The 15,404-nt window shown below is 42.0% G+C and overlaps 1 protein-coding gene across 1 annotated transcript in view; it reads right to left on the bottom strand.

Annotated features, from left to right (window-relative positions):
• LOC103127446 (leucine-rich repeat-containing protein 37A3-like) overlaps nt 1–15,383 on the bottom strand; it is a 54,337-nt gene extending 38,954 nt beyond the window's left edge. The window contains exons 1-2 of the mRNA XM_060203304.1: nt 9,154–15,383; nt 2,399–2,470 (exon numbers count right to left, since the gene is read on the bottom strand). Of these exons, the coding sequence (XP_060059287.1) occupies nt 2,399–2,470; nt 9,154–15,164 (6,083 nt within the window). The 5' untranslated portion in view covers nt 15,165–15,383. The remainder of the gene's footprint in view (nt 1–2,398; nt 2,471–9,153) is intronic.
• Between the last annotated feature and the right edge of the window lie 21 nt (nt 15,384–15,404).

The raw sequence follows: 15,404 nt of genomic DNA, 5'->3' as shown, positions 1-15,404 counted from the left end.
ATTACCATGCAAAATTTCATATTTTCTTATTAATTTTTTTTTCTTACCAGAATACTCCTAGGCGCTCTGGCTTATGGTGGTTCAGGGGATTGAAATCTGGGATTTGGAGCCTCAGACATGAAAATATTTTTGCATAATCATTATGTTTTGTTCTCTGCCTTTATCTGCTGATTTCTCAGAAACTACAAACACTAGAAAGGTCTTGCATGGTATAGTCAAAGTTCAGAATACAGAAGATCACATAAGATTACTTTTATTTTGTCAGATTATTAATCAAGTTTGAAGGAGGCACAAAATGCTTTTCAGATAAGCTTCTGAATTTATGAAATGAAATGAGAATATATAATGAGGGAAAACAAAGATAGGAAAATAAATAAGAAAATTATGGACTCTGACAGAAGAACTGAGGTTAACAAAGGGTTATGGGGATGCCCATGGGAGGAGAGGTGGTCCCATGGGCTTTGATTAAAGCATACTGGTGCTTTTGAGGGGTAGTGGTGTGGTAATGTATTTTGGAAGAAGTGAAAAAATGTACCTCTAAAACACTGATAGGCTAAGGTTACCTAAAAAACAGTATTTATTAAATTTTGTTCAAAAATGGACATCCCTAGGGTCAAAGAGATATCACAGTTTAACACAGAGGATTACAGGGGCGTGGTCCCAACAGCAAAGTTTAACAATGTTTCGGTTGAAAATGAAAAGTGAATATAATTAAACACCCATAAATAGGATAACTACTAAACTGTGATATATCTGTATTATGCAATTTTACGTAGGCATCTAAGTATTGGGTTGTTGGAGATGCATTTGTACATAGAAAAGCAGAAAAATACATGACAATTTTTCTCACAACCCAATATGGGAAATATATATATTTCACAACAAACCTACATGTATGAAAGCAAGTGCACAGGAAAAAGGCCTGGAAGAATACATGCTAAATTCAGGATGATGCTTACCTTAGGGTTTGATGATAGAGTACTGGGAGGGTTTTCACTATAGTTATTATTTCTTTTTTACATCTTTATTGTGAACATAATCTTATATTACTTATATAATGGAAAATAACTTAAAGTGATTTTTAAAAAGGCCCTCCAAGTGGTCTGGGAAGTGGTACAGTGGATAAAACACTGAACACTCAAGCATGAGGTCCTGAGTTCAATCCCGATAGCATATGTACCAGCGTGGTGTCTGGTTCTTTCTCTCTTCCCTCTCCTCCTATTTATCTCATTAGTAAATAAATAAAACATTATTTTTTAAAAGTCTGCCAAATTGTAATTTTGAAAGCAAGCACAGAATTGCAATCAACAGAGGTTGATTTGGAGCATGAAATACCTTTTCTCAGAGGTAATAACTTCAAAATTCTGGACCAAGAAGTTACAGTGCAGTGTTTCTCACATGGCAAGGCCTAATAAAGCAGAATTTTGATGAAATGACTTGTCATTTTTCTCACTCATGGATTATGTTTTTGGTCACATGTCTAACACTCTTCACCTAGTTCTAGATTTCAAAGGTCTCCTCCTAAAATTTTTATGGCTTTGTGTTTTACATTTAAATATTTAATTAATTTTGATTTTAATGTCTGAATAAGATATGACATTTCCAGCACCATTTGTTGGAAAGTCTATGCTTGTCAAAAACTGGTTGGTCAAAATTGTATGAATTACATTCTGTTCAACTTATACAAGTGTTTGTATGTGTGTGTGTAGTAATTATTGATCTATTAGTGCTGAGGTCTGCCATTGTTTGTTTTTTTCAGAAAACTTTCATTGAGGTAACATTGGTTAAGAACATTACATAATTTTTAGGTGTAAAGCTCTATATATCCATACACCTGTCTACATATTATGCTATATTCACCCCATGAAAGTCTGGTTTCCGTTCTTTACCATATAACTGACCTTGTGCCAGATTTGACCACCCACTCCTTTCCCCACTTCTATGTATTACCTTGTTCTATTTTAATATTCTGTTTTTGTTTTGTTCTTTTCATCTTTCACTAAAGAACAAACAATATTGTCTTTGTCCATCTGACTTATACCCCATAGCATAATCCCTTCATGCATATTGTAACCAATGAAAGGGTTTCACTTTTTTTTTTTTTTTTGCTGAGTACTACTGCTTTATATATAAATATACCACATCTTTTTTTTATTCATACATCTAAGACGGGCACTTAGGTTGTTCCCACCATTTGATATTGTGGTGAGCATGCAGGTACAAATATTTATTCAGATTAGTGTATTTGACTGGTGTTAGTATTTTATCAGTTCAACTTAAGTATGGATATTACCTGTCTTATATTCTTTTATCATTATTCATAAACAAGATGGCTTAAATGTCTTCTACATTAAAAAAAATGCAGTGTTTCTAATTTATGTTTGGAGTGTATACTCACAGTTTCTCAGCCCAACGGAATGGCTTCCATGTTTCTCCATCAATGTAAGAAATAGCATTTCCATGGAAATTTCTGTGAGGAAACAGTTCATATTCTTGCATGATTAGGAAATGAATAAACAAATTAAGTGAAAAATCCATGGTAACCTTGTGGGGAATATTCAAGTGCAAAAAACACCAGTATTGGGAGCCAGGTGGTAGTGCACACCTGGTAGCGCACAAAATACAAAGCTCAAGGGCTCATACAAGGATCCTACTTAGAGCCCCTGCCTCCCCACCTGCAGGGGGGAGTAAAGCAGGTCTGAAGGTGTATATCTTTCTCCCTATTTTCCTCTCACCTCTCAATTTCTTTCTATTGTATCCAAAAAAGTAAAAAGAAAAAAAAAAGGAAAAAAAAACCCATAGGAGCAATGGATTCGGAGTGCAGGCACCAAACCCATGATAATCCTAGAGGGAAAACATAAATTAAAAAAAAATTAAACAAATAAAAAGAAAGAAAATACCAGCTTTCTAATATTCATAGCTATGAGCTTTTTATTTTGCACAATGAATACAGACAAACTATGGTAGCTGGAGATTTGATCAGCTGTAAAGTGCAGGATTTGTATGAGCAAGATATCAAGTTTGAACCCAGGTCTTCTCTCTCTCATAAATGAATGACCAAATCTTTAGAAATAAATATTTGGGGGCTGGGCAAAGGTACACACATTACCATGCACAAGGACCTGGGTTTAAATTCCCAACCCCCACTTGCAAGGGGGAAGCTTCATGAGGGGTGGAGCATCGCCACGGGTGTTTCTCTTTCCCCTTCCCTCTCAATTTGTCTCCATTCTATCAAATTAGAGATAAAAATTTAAAAAATAAAAATTTACATTTACTTTGAAAAGACATATGGGGACACTGGAACAATGAGGAATCTCAGAATCTGAGCTTCCTGTCTTATTTATTTATTTATTTATTTATTTTACCTGCAGGGACTGGGGCTGTGCCAGCACTACAAATCCACTCCTCCTAGAGGCCATAGAGGAGTGGAAGATAAAGAGAGGGAGAGAAAGACACCTGCAGACCTGCTGCACCACTTGTGAAGTGACCCCCCCTGCAGGTGGGGATCTGGGGAATCGAACCAGGATCCTTGAGTGGGCCCTTGCACTTTGTACTATGTGTGTTTAACCTGGTACATTACCACCAGCTCCCTGTCTTAATTTATTGGATAGTGTCAGTTAACTTGAATGTATTTTCCCACTTATGTTTCTAAAATGCCTCCTACAAATCAATGATAAGTAAAACAGAAAACTGGCAAAAACAATTTTCCATTGTGAGCAAATATAAAGAAACCCTATACCAAGCAACACTGAATCTTTAGGTCAGTACCCTCTGTTGAAAACTCCATGTTAGAAGGCAAGAGCAATTAGAAATAAGAGGAACTAATAGGAAAGCTTTCAAGGGAGAGGATGGGATACAAAGTTCTGGTGGTGGGAATTGTGTAGAAATGTACCCCTCTTGGGAGCTGGGTGGTAGCACAGTGGGTTAAGCGCAGGTGGCACAAAGCGCAAGGACCAGCCTTAGGCTTAAGGATACCGGTTCGATCCCCGGCTCCCCACCTGCAGGGGAGTCACTTCATAAGCAGTAAAGCTGGTCTGCAAGTGTCTATCTTTCTCTCCTCCTTTCTGTCTTCCCCTCCTCTTTCCATTTCTCTCTGTCCTATCCAAGAACAATGACTTCAATAACAACAATAAAAAACAACAAGGGCAACAAAAGGGGATAAATAAATATTAAAAAAAGAAATGTACCCCTCTTATCCTATGGTCTTGTCAATATTTCCATTTTAGAAATTAAAAAAATGTTAAAAAAGAAATAAGAGGAACTAATATGTGAAGCTCTCATAGACATATTATATTGAGAAAATCACAAATTACTGAGCAAGGAGTAAAGTATTACTTCAATGGGGGAAATGCAAAGGAAAGACTAGGAGGGCAGAACATTACAAAATATTAACAGGAATTATGTTGTGGGAGGTAGGTTGGGAGGAATAAGATTTTCACATTTTGTTCTATATATTTCTATGACTGTTTTATTTCAATTTTATTTTATTTTTCTTGCCTCCAGGATTATCACTGGGACTTGGTGGCTGCAATATGAATCCATGCTCCAGGCAGCCATCTTTTTCCATTGTTGTTGTTGTTGCTGCTATTGTTATTGTTGGATAGGACAGTGATAAATCGAGAGAGGAGGGGAAAAGAGAGAGGGGAGAGAAAGACAGACACCTGCAGACCTGCTTCACCACTTGTAAAGTGACCCCCCCCTGCAGCCAGAAATTGAGAGGAAAGGGGATATAGACACTTACAGCCCTGCTTTCCCCCTGCAGGTGGGGACCAGGGGCTTGAACCTGAGTCCTTGAGCACTATAATGTGTGCACTTAACCAGGTGTGCCACCACCCTGTCCTTTTTTTTTTTTTTTAACAGTAAGAATATGTCTATGAATTAATTACATGTTTAAAAGAAACTCTAGGTCAGGGAGGTGACTCCATGGCAGAGCATAGGACAGCACACAGAAAGTCTTTTTTTTTCCCCCTAAAATAAGCTAACCTAACCTTAGAATACAAAGAACATGGATTATAAGTAATAAAGCTTTGTACATTCACTTTAGGTTTTGATACTTAGTTGAATACATGTCTTAAGTTCAATTCCTTGTACTTCATATACCCGAGTGATGCTCTGGTTTTCTCTCATGAACAGACTTTAAAAGGTTAAGTTAAATATGGAGTCAGTGGTAGCGCAGCGGGTTAAGTGTACATGGCACAAAGCCCAAGGACCGGCATAAGGATCCCGGTGCTAGTCCCGGCTCCCCACCTGCAGGAGAGTTGATTCACAAGTGGTGAAGCAGGTCTGCAGTTGTCTTTCTCTCCCCCCTCTGTCTCTGTCTTCCCCTCCTCTCTCTATTTCTCTCTGTCCTATCCAACAATGACATCAATAACAACAACAACAACAAAACAACAAGGACAACAAAAGGGATTAAATAAATAAAGATTTTTTAAAAAGGTGTTAAATAACTAGCGTTCAGTTTCAACCTGGGGGGGGGGGTGCTGGGTGGTGGCACATCTGGTTAAGTGCACATAGTACAAATTCAAGCTCAGTTTATATATACAATTTTCAGGAGGTCCAGAAGTTAGTTAAAACAAATACATTTCCACCCACCTGCCCAGCAGACATTTCTATTTAACCATAAGTTTTTTGGCTGCTTTGTGCTAATAAAAGACACCTATAATTTATCTCCCCAAACTGTCCTTTCCAACTACTGTATTCCCATCTGTCATGCCACCATCATTCTCATAAGAGGAACTAATGGATGAAGCCCTTGCAGACATATTGCATCAGCCTCAACAGAAACTTTAGAGTCAGACTTAAATTCTCTTTTATCTCCAATTTTAACTAACTTCTGTCAGTTCAACCTTTGTAGTGCTTTCAGGGTTTTTTTCGACTCCTATTAAAACTATTCTGATTCAGATCCTCATTGCATTCATTGATGGAGCACTCTTTCGTTTTCCTGGGTCAAATTCTCCTGTTCTGATTATTCTACATTTAGACTCTAAAACAATCCTCTTAATTATTTGTCTCTCTTTTGAAAATATTCAGTGGCTCTGATTAACTCATAATAGAATTTTCAAACTCCTAGAGCTGGTAACTCATGGTTTTTCATAACCATATTCTCACCATTTCCTAACATTGTTCTTTATAGTAGAGACAGAAAGGCAAGGAGGTAGAGAAAGTGAAAGAAGCACAGCACCGAAGTCTCTTTCTGTGCAGTGTGTGTGTGAGGCTCAAACATCTGTAACGCACATGGCAAAGCCACACATTATCAAAGTGAGCTACTTTGATGGCCTAGTTTGTTTTACCAGAGCTCCTTTCAATGGGCTTCTGCTGGTACCGGGGTTTGAATCTGTAACTTTTGGTGCCACAGGCATGAAGGTCTTTCTGCATAACTACGAATATTCTTTCCTCAGTTTTAAATTATTTCTTTGATTCTAATGGAACATTACTCAGTTCTATCGTATGGTGGTGTGGGGAATTGAAAGTGGGGCTTTGGAGCCTCTGCAAAAAATGGTTATGCAAAAAAAGTCTTTTTGCATAACCATTATGGTATCTCCTTAGGCCTATATTATACTATATTTCTTATTTTATTTTTGGTGTGTAGGGGATTGAATCTGAGATCTTGGAGTCTCAGCAATGAGTCTTTTTGTGTAACCATTATGCCATCTCCCCCATCAATACAGTATTTTAAAAGTTTAAAAATTTGGGGACCGGGTGGTGGTGTGCCTGGTTAAGTGCACACATTACAGTGCACAAGGATCTGGGTTTGAGCCCCCGGCCCCCAGCTGCAGAAGGAAAGCTTTGCAAGTGGTGAAGCAGGGCTGTAGGTGTCTCTCTTTCTCTCTCCCTATCTTCCCTACCCTCTCGATTTCTGACTGTTTCTATCCAATAAATAAAGATAATTAAAAAAAATTTTTAAGAAAGTTTAAAAATTTGTTATAGATAACTAAGATAAGTGCAATTATAAAAAAAAAAGTAAAAATAGCCAAATCAAATCTTGAAAACTGTGACTGTTTTCAAAAGCTTCTAACAAGATGAAAATGTGCTGCAAGTGTCTATCTTCTCCCTCTCCCTCAACTTTTCTGTCTATATACAGTAAATAAATAAATTAACAGAATTTAAAAAGGTATTTATTAATGGGAAAAAGAAGGAACCAGAGGATCACTCTGGCACAGGCAGTGCTGGAACTCAACTGGGGGACCTCGTGATTTAAATCCAATGCTTTAACCACTGCATCATTTCCTGAGCTAATCAGAATGATTTTTTAAAAAAGATTTATTTAGGGGAGTCGGGCAGTAGCACAGTGGGTTAAGCGCAGGTGGCACAAAGTGCAAGGACCAGCGTAAGGATCCTGGTTCAAGCCCCTGGCTCCCTACCAGCAGGGGAGTTGCTTCACAAGCGGTGAAGCAGGTCTGCAGGTGTCTATCTTTCTCTTCCCCTCCTCTCTCCATTTCTCTCTGTCCTATCCAACAACAACAACAATAATAACTACAACAATAAAACAAGGGCAACAAAAGAGAATAAATAAATAAATATTTAAAAAATATTTATTTAATAAAAGAGAGAGAATCAGAAAGAGAACCACTCTTGCATTATGAGATACTAGGGAGCAAACTCTGGGGCCATGCAATCAAGTCCTGCAATCTATCCAGTGAATCACTTCTATGCTCACAATGATTGTTTTATTAAATTCCAATCATTCCTGTAGCTATGCCTTTGTCTAGATTATGCTATTTTTCTCTATTCATCAAATCACAGCACTCTTTTAAGTCCCAACTAAAGTTTTTATTCACCTACGAAGCTTCTCTAAATTCTACATTCCACTGATTGCAGATTCTGGTGAATCATAGCACTTGTGGTCTCTTCTCTCTTTTGGTAACTATATTCTACCTTCTTTTTATGCATATTCCCTTTCTTTATAACTTTCATTTTCATGTGCTGAAATCAAATAAGTTTTAACATATAGTTGGGCATAAAATGGGAGGTATGAATAGAAGTGGGATGACGAAGGTAAAGATGAGTTAAGTGAGGGAGTTGAATAATCATAGTTAACAGTTACATATTGTTGGGGAAGATCTAATAGGATATATATGATATCTTGATATTCTGGGCTTATGCACATTTTAGACTAGCACAAACTATGATTTAATCAAACAATTCTGTAAGGACTGACAATTCCATGGTTTATCAGAAATCAGTGGGTGTTGTGGGAGGCCAAAGCCTCCCCCTCTGCCACAGTGAACACCCAAGAACTGATGAGAAACTATGTAACCTTTTAACCTTCAGATTATTGCCTACCTAAATACCATATGGGATTAGTTAGTAAAACAGTAAAAATATTGTACTTGTCCTGAGATAAATGATGTACCTGCCATTTGGCATTTACCCTGTGTAATCTATATCTTTGCTGTGATCCTAAACTCCTTTCCAGATGTACCCCTTATGCTTCTTGCTGATATAAGCTTTCTGTAGAATTTCTTTGCTACAAATATATAAAAAGATAGGCTGTTCTTTGGTAGGGCATGCACTTCTGTCTCCCTCTGACAGAAATCTAGTTTTAGGCATGGCAAAGTAGACACACTCTCCAAGTGAGCTATTTAGACATTTGAAGCAATAACTATCTTAATCTTCATCTTAGTGAGGGGCCAGGAGGTGGTACACACATTAGCATGAACAAAGACCTGGCTGGGTTCAAGCCCACAGACCCCACCTGCAGCAATAATACTGGTGGCAACAACAACAACAAATCCATTTTATAGAAGGGGAACCTGAGTCACAGAACTAAATAATTTTCCCAAGATCACAAACTAATAAACAACAGAATCATGTTCAAACCCAGGTAGTCTGCCTCTTGAATCTCCACTTGCTTGGTTGTTTTATCAGCAATGAGGCAGGGAGAGAGGTACATGTTGTAAAGAGGATGGGGCAACTAAGGGAAAGCAATGAATGAAATTATGAGGCTCAAAATGGATAAGGAAAAACAAGGGCAATCACAAGTAAAAGACTGGAAAAGGGAAACATACAGAGAAGGAGAATGAAGGTAGTAGCTAACAGAACGTAAAAACAGAAAAGTCAGACACCATGGGGTGATAAGATCAAGAAGGCCTCAAGGAGGGGCTGCCATGGGAGGCAAGATGCAGAGAACAAATGAGGGAAGGCAATTCTTACAAGGTGGTAAAGGTCCTGTTGTAGGAGTTGAGCTCTGGTACAGGAACACTGTGGAGTCTCTTCTCCCAGCTAGACACAGTGCATGAGAGTGTCTCATCTTTGCAGGTACAGATGTCACATATGTTGTTGCCTGTGGTGGGGTTCTGCTCTTGTTGATCAGTTAACCTGGTTTCTGCCTTTTCTGTGTTTTCTGTTGTAGGAGAAAGAGGCATCTCAGATGACACTGGTTGTTGAGTCAGGGTAAGTGCCAGGTCTAGCTGCAGAGTTGTGCCTTCAGTCATGCCCACATGCCGACTCTCAGTCTCCTCTAGAGGTGTCACTCCAGGGTGCTTTGTAGTCTCTGTAGTGAGTTCTGGAGCTATGGTAATTCCCAGGTCTACAGGAGAAGCTGTAACACTGGGCAATGTTGGATGCTGACCCTGATCCTGATCTGCAGTTAGAGCTGTCCCTTCATGGTGATAAAGTTGTTTACTCTCAACTTCCTTTGGTGGCTCTGAAGGCTGTTCTAAGGTCTCCTGTATGGCTGGAGAATGTTCAACCTCCACACTAGATGCTGCAGTTATATTAGCTCCCATGTCCAGTGGTTGACTTGTGACTACAGTCAGACTTGGATGCTGGTTCTGAACCTTCTCCAGATGTGGAAATGTCTGTTCAGAATATGTTGGGGGAGTTGTGATTTTCAGGCCTGTGGAATTTTCAGCCTCCACAGTATTTTCTGGAGTTATACTAAGCCCCAAATCCATAAATCCAACTTTAACCTGAGATAGGGTTGGAGGCTGAGCCTGAATCTGCTCTGGAGGAGTCACGATAGAGGATGGTGCAGGAACTGTAGTCATTCTCAGGGTTGCAGAATGTTCAGGCTCTGTAATATGTTCTGGTGTCAGGGTAAACCCCACATCAATAAGTCCAGCTCTGGTTTCAGAAAGGGCTGGATGTTGAGCCTGAACCTGTTCTGGATGTGGATGTGTCCCCTTAGGGAACTCTGGAGGAAGTGTGGTCCTTTTCAAGACTGTAGAATGTTCAGTCTCTGTAGTGTGTTCCGGAGTCATGGCAAACCCTGCATCCACAGCTTGAGCGGTAGCACTGCTTGATGGTGGATTCTGAGACTGATACTGGCTGGGTGCTGTTGCTTTCTCATGTACTGGAGACTGAGATAAAATAACATCTGGAGATGGTTCTGGAGATGGAGTGGGAGTCTCCTTCAAAGATGAAGACAGTTCAGTTTCCCTAGTGGGTTCTAGAGTTAGAGTAAACTCCATATCCAAAGGTTGATCTGTAACTTCAGAGAGGCTTGGATGCTGAGCCTGCACCTCTGGATGTAGATGTGTTACCCCGGGAAACTCTGAAGAAGCTGTAGTTTGCAGTGAAGCTGTAGGAGCTTCTGTGGTTAATCTAGGTCTCAGATCCAGAGAAACTGTATCAGGGGGATACACTGAATCCTGTCCTAGAGATAAAAGTGTCACGTTAGGAGCTGAGGGGTTGGGATTTGAAGGCTTAGTTGGGACCTCCTGCATGGCTGGGAAAGACTGAGCCTTCTTAGTGGATTCTGAATTTATGTTAATTCCTACGTCCAAAAGATTAGGTGTGACTTCACTCAAGGTTGTATGTTCAGCTTGCAATTTCTTTGAATGTGGAAGGGACACCTTGGAGTCCTTTGGAGGAACTACAGTCTTTTGGGGGGCTATAGAATATTCAATCTCCATCAGAGGTCCTTGATCTATTGTAAGTACCAGTTCTAAAGGCTTAACAGTGGCAATGGGCAAATTTGAATACTGAGCTTGATCCTGTCCTGTGAGTGGAACTGCCATTTCATTATAGATTGTACGTTGAAGCTCTGAAGGTTGAGCCTGTGCCACCTCTTGGGCTGGTGAAGGTCCTATCTGGGTAGTGTGTTCTGGAGATAAAGATGGCAAGCCTTTGTGGATTGGAGAACGTTCCATTTCCTTATTAGACTCCAAAGGCTGAGTAGGGGCCATCTGTTGGTTTGGAGGCTGAAACAGTGCCTCTTGCTGGGATAAAGAACCTGTTGGTTTGACCTTTCCACTAGGATTTCTTTTATGAGCTGAGGCTTCCTGTTCAGTTGCAGAGGGCTTTACCTCCTGAAAGAGAGCTGGTGGTGCACCTGAGGCAGACTGTTGGACTGAGGAAGGTTCTTTAAGGGGACCTAGAGGCTGAGTTATGGCCTCTTGCTGATCTGGAGAATATTCAACCTTTTCAGGGGATTCTGGTGACTGAGGAAAAGGCATGGACTGTATTGGAGAAAAGTCAACCTGCTCAGGGGGAACAGGATCCTTCCGCAGTTCTGAAGAATTTCTAACCTCCATACTAACAGGTCTAGCAGAGGACTCTGGAGGTAGATCTGGGGGTTCTTGCTGAACTGAAGGTTCTACAAGAGGCTCTTGAGGCAGAGCTGACCTCTCCTGATGACTTGTAGGCTTAATTTCCTCAGGAAGTATTTCAGGCTGAGTTGGAACTCCTTGCTGAACTACAGAAGTTCCACCCATTTTAGAGAGGACTGACTGCTGACCTGGAGCCTCTTGTTGGAGTGGAGAAGCCTCATCTTCATTAATGAAATGTGCAGTTACACGAAATACTGCTCTTGCAGGTTTAGCAATGACAACAGGCAATGGTATAGGCTGAGCCTGATCCTGACTTAAAGTGGAAATTGCTGCCAAATGAGGCACTGTAGCATTAAGGAGCTCTGGAGGCTGAGTAGGAGCTTCCTGCCTGAGTAAAGGGGTCTGAGGATGTTGAGCTGGGTCCTCTTGGGGAATTATAGAAGATCTTGCATTATTAAGGGGCACTGAGGACTGAGTTATAACCTCATGCTGAGGTGAAGATTCTACCTCTGTAGGGGGGTATAATGTCAAGTTCAATGTTACAGCAGCAGGTTTTACAGTGACATTCTGCAAGTTTGAATGCTGAGCATGATGGTGACCTGAAGGTGAAACTGCTGCCTCATGATGTCCTGAAAGCAGATGTGGTTGATCTCGTGGGGCCACAGGATGTCCAACCTCTCCAGGACTCCCTGAAGAAAGACCAGGGTTCTCCTGCTGGATTGGAGAGGGTCCTATCACTTTAGGAGGTTGTGGATGCTGGGTTAGGGTCTCTTGAGGGGCTGCAGAAGACCCTGTAAAATTAAGGGGCACTGAGGGCTGAGCCATAATCTTCTCCTGAGTTGAAGATGATTCTACTTCTGTAGGGGGATATAATGCCACGTTCAATGTCACAGCTGCAGGTTTGGTAGTAGCTTTCTGCATGTTTGAATGCTGAGCATCTTGGAGACCTGGAGGTGAAACTGCTGCATCATGATGCTCTGGAAACTGGGGTGACTGCTCTTTTGTGGTTTTAGATGGTCTTACCTCTCCAGGAGGCCTTGAAGTCAGATCTGGGGACTCCTGTTGGGCTGCAGAAGGCCGTGAATTATTAAGGGATACTGAGGGCTGGGCCGTAGCCTCCTGCTGAGTTGAAGAAGATTCTACCTCTGTAGGAGGGTATAATGTCATACTTAAAGTCACAGCAGTAGACTTGGCTGTGACTTTCTGCAAATTTGAATGTTGAGTATCATGCTCTGGAATCTGGGGTGGTTGCTCTCGCAGGCCATCAGATGATCCAGCCTCTATAGGAGGCCCTGGAGACAGATAAGGGGTTTCCTGCTGGGATGCAGAAATTTCTATATCATTATGAGGCTGAGATGTAGTCTCCTGCTCAGGTGCAGAGGCTTCCACCTCTGTCAGTGGGAAGAATTCCATGTTCAGTGTCACAGTAGCAGGCTTAACAGTGGCTTTCTGCAAGGCTGAATGCTCAGCACTATGATGGCCTGGCTGAAATGAGGCCGTATGCCTAACTGCAGAAGATTCAATATTCTTAGAAGATTCATGTTTCAAGGTTATTGTCAAAGCCAGAGATTCAAGTGTAACACTGGCCTTGAATGAATTATTAGGTTGATACTGAGTTGTATTTCCAGATAGCACCTCATCATTTGCTAACATCGGAGTTAAATATCCAGATTCTGGAATACCATTTAGATACTCTTCCTGGTCTGGAGGTGTGAAATTTTCAGAGAACTGTGACAGCTCAGCCGGGGCCTCCTGCTGCAATGGAGAACCTTCTACCTCATTAGTGACCTCTGGAGTTATGTTAATCATCATAGTCAAAGTTTTGACAGTTACAGGTATGTTTGAATGTAGGGCTTCATTCCGATTTGAAGGTGGAATATTATCTTCTTGATGTGCTGGTGGCTGAGCTGGGATCTGTTCAAGGACTGGATAAAGTTCTACTTCCTCAGGCGTCTCTATAGGCTGACCTGAAGCCACTTGATAGGTTGAAGAAGGTTCAACATCCTCAGGGTGCTCTACAGGCTGAGCCTGGGCCTCCTCCTCAATAAGAGTTCCAGCCTCTTCAGGGTGCTCTAGAGGCTGAGCCTGGGACTCCTGCTGGATTGGAGATTGAACCTCCTCAGGAGGCTGAGCCTGAGCTTCCTGCGGCAATGGAGAGGTTTCAATCTCATTAACAACTACTGGAGTTATGTTAATCAGCACAGTCAAAGGTCTAACAGTGACACTAGGGATGTCTGAATGCAGAACTTCATTCTCATTTGGAGATGGACCATTTTCCTCAGGATTTGCTAGTGGATGATCTATATCTGTGGACGGCTCTGGAAGTTGAGCTGGAGCCTCCTGAGGAACTGGAGAAGGTCCCACTTCTTCAACAATCTCTGTAGGCTGAGCCTGGACTTCCTGCTGGACTGGAGGTTCAGCTTGGACCTCCTGCTGCAATGGAGAAGTTCTAACCTTATTAACAACCTTTGGAGTTATATTAATCTCCATTCGCATAGGTTTAACAGTGGCAGTATGCAAGTTAGAATGAGAAGCCTTATGATGTGCTGGTGGGTGACCTATAGCATCCATGGATGGCTCTGGAGCCTCTGGAGCAATGACAGAAGCTTCTACTTCCTCAAGAACCTCTGTAGGCCGAGGTGAGGCCTCTTGATAAGTCGAGGAACGGTCTAATTCCTCAGGAGCCTCTGGTGGTGCAGCTGAGGCCTGCTGTATGTTTGCAGAATTTTCAGGTACCTTGGGGGCCTCTGGGAAGTGAGAAGGAGCCTCCTGCTGAAATGGAAGTGACTCTGTATATTCAGGGGGCTCCGGATGATGATTCTGGGATGAAAAAGACTCAACGTCTTCAGGGGTCTGTCCACGCCGAGCAGAAGTTTCTTCCTCAGGGGGCTCTGGATGTTGACCTGGGCCTCCCTGGACATCTGCAGCTAGACTATGAGGATAAAAGGAATCTACACTGGGGTCGAAATAGTCATCCTGCACCTGTTGTGGTAGATGATGGCGCCCTTTTGCAGCACGGCCTAGACTTCCAAAAATAATTTTGGCTAGCCTCCGATGCTCAACTAGGTCTTTCTTCAGGTTTGAAGGTGACAAAATAAACTTTGCTGGTCTCGATTTCTGACTATCTAGAGGTGGAACAAGCATTTCAAATGCCTGGTGACTGGCAGGCTGATCAAGACCTTCAGCATGAGTCTTACTTTTTCGTTGAGAAGGCAGAGTCTGGGCCCAATTCTGATTCCGAACAGACCTTGGATACACAACTTGGAGAGACTTTTTTGTCTTCTCATTCAGATCCTGATGTGGAACAGCAAACTGATCTTGCCGTCGTCGTCGTCGGACACTCCTGTTCTCAAGTGGAAACGAAGTGTCAGTTAATCCAGGAGGCTGGGTCAACTCCTGGGCGGTAGCAGAGGCCCTCGGGTAACTAAAGGCCCTTCGCTGAGGCGGTGGGTCTGGCGGTGGGTCTGGCTGGGGCTCTGCTGCAAGCTTAAGCGTGAGGGAGGGTAGGGGATATAAGGAGTTGGGAAACCAGGACTCTCTTGGCTCTGGGTAGTAGGAAGGCAGGAAGTTTGGACCACGGGCCCATTCCGGAAGTGGAGCTGCCTGGTCTAGCAACCACGAATGTTGCCACATGAGGAGTAGCCGTAGGGCCAGGAAATTCCCTCTGGACATGGTTTGTCTGTCACGCTCTGGCGTACAGAGCAGTAGTGGCAGTGGTGGTAGCAACCACAGTGATGCATGCGCTCATACGTAGCAACCGCGCCCCGCCCCCATCCAGCGTTCCACCCTTTGTTTAAGACACCCTTATTTAAGCTGCCTTTATTAGGCTCATGCTGAGACCAGTTTTGTGCTACCACATCCCTTTTCCGCCAAATCACCAAGGCCCAAGCCTTCCTTCCCCCCACCCCCCGC

The sequence above is a fragment of the Erinaceus europaeus genome, chromosome 12 (assembly GCF_950295315.1).
Source record: "Erinaceus europaeus chromosome 12, mEriEur2.1, whole genome shotgun sequence".
NCBI classification, from domain to species: Eukaryota; Metazoa; Chordata; class Mammalia; order Eulipotyphla; family Erinaceidae; genus Erinaceus; species Erinaceus europaeus.
This window is presented reverse-complemented; position numbering and strand designations above follow the sequence as displayed.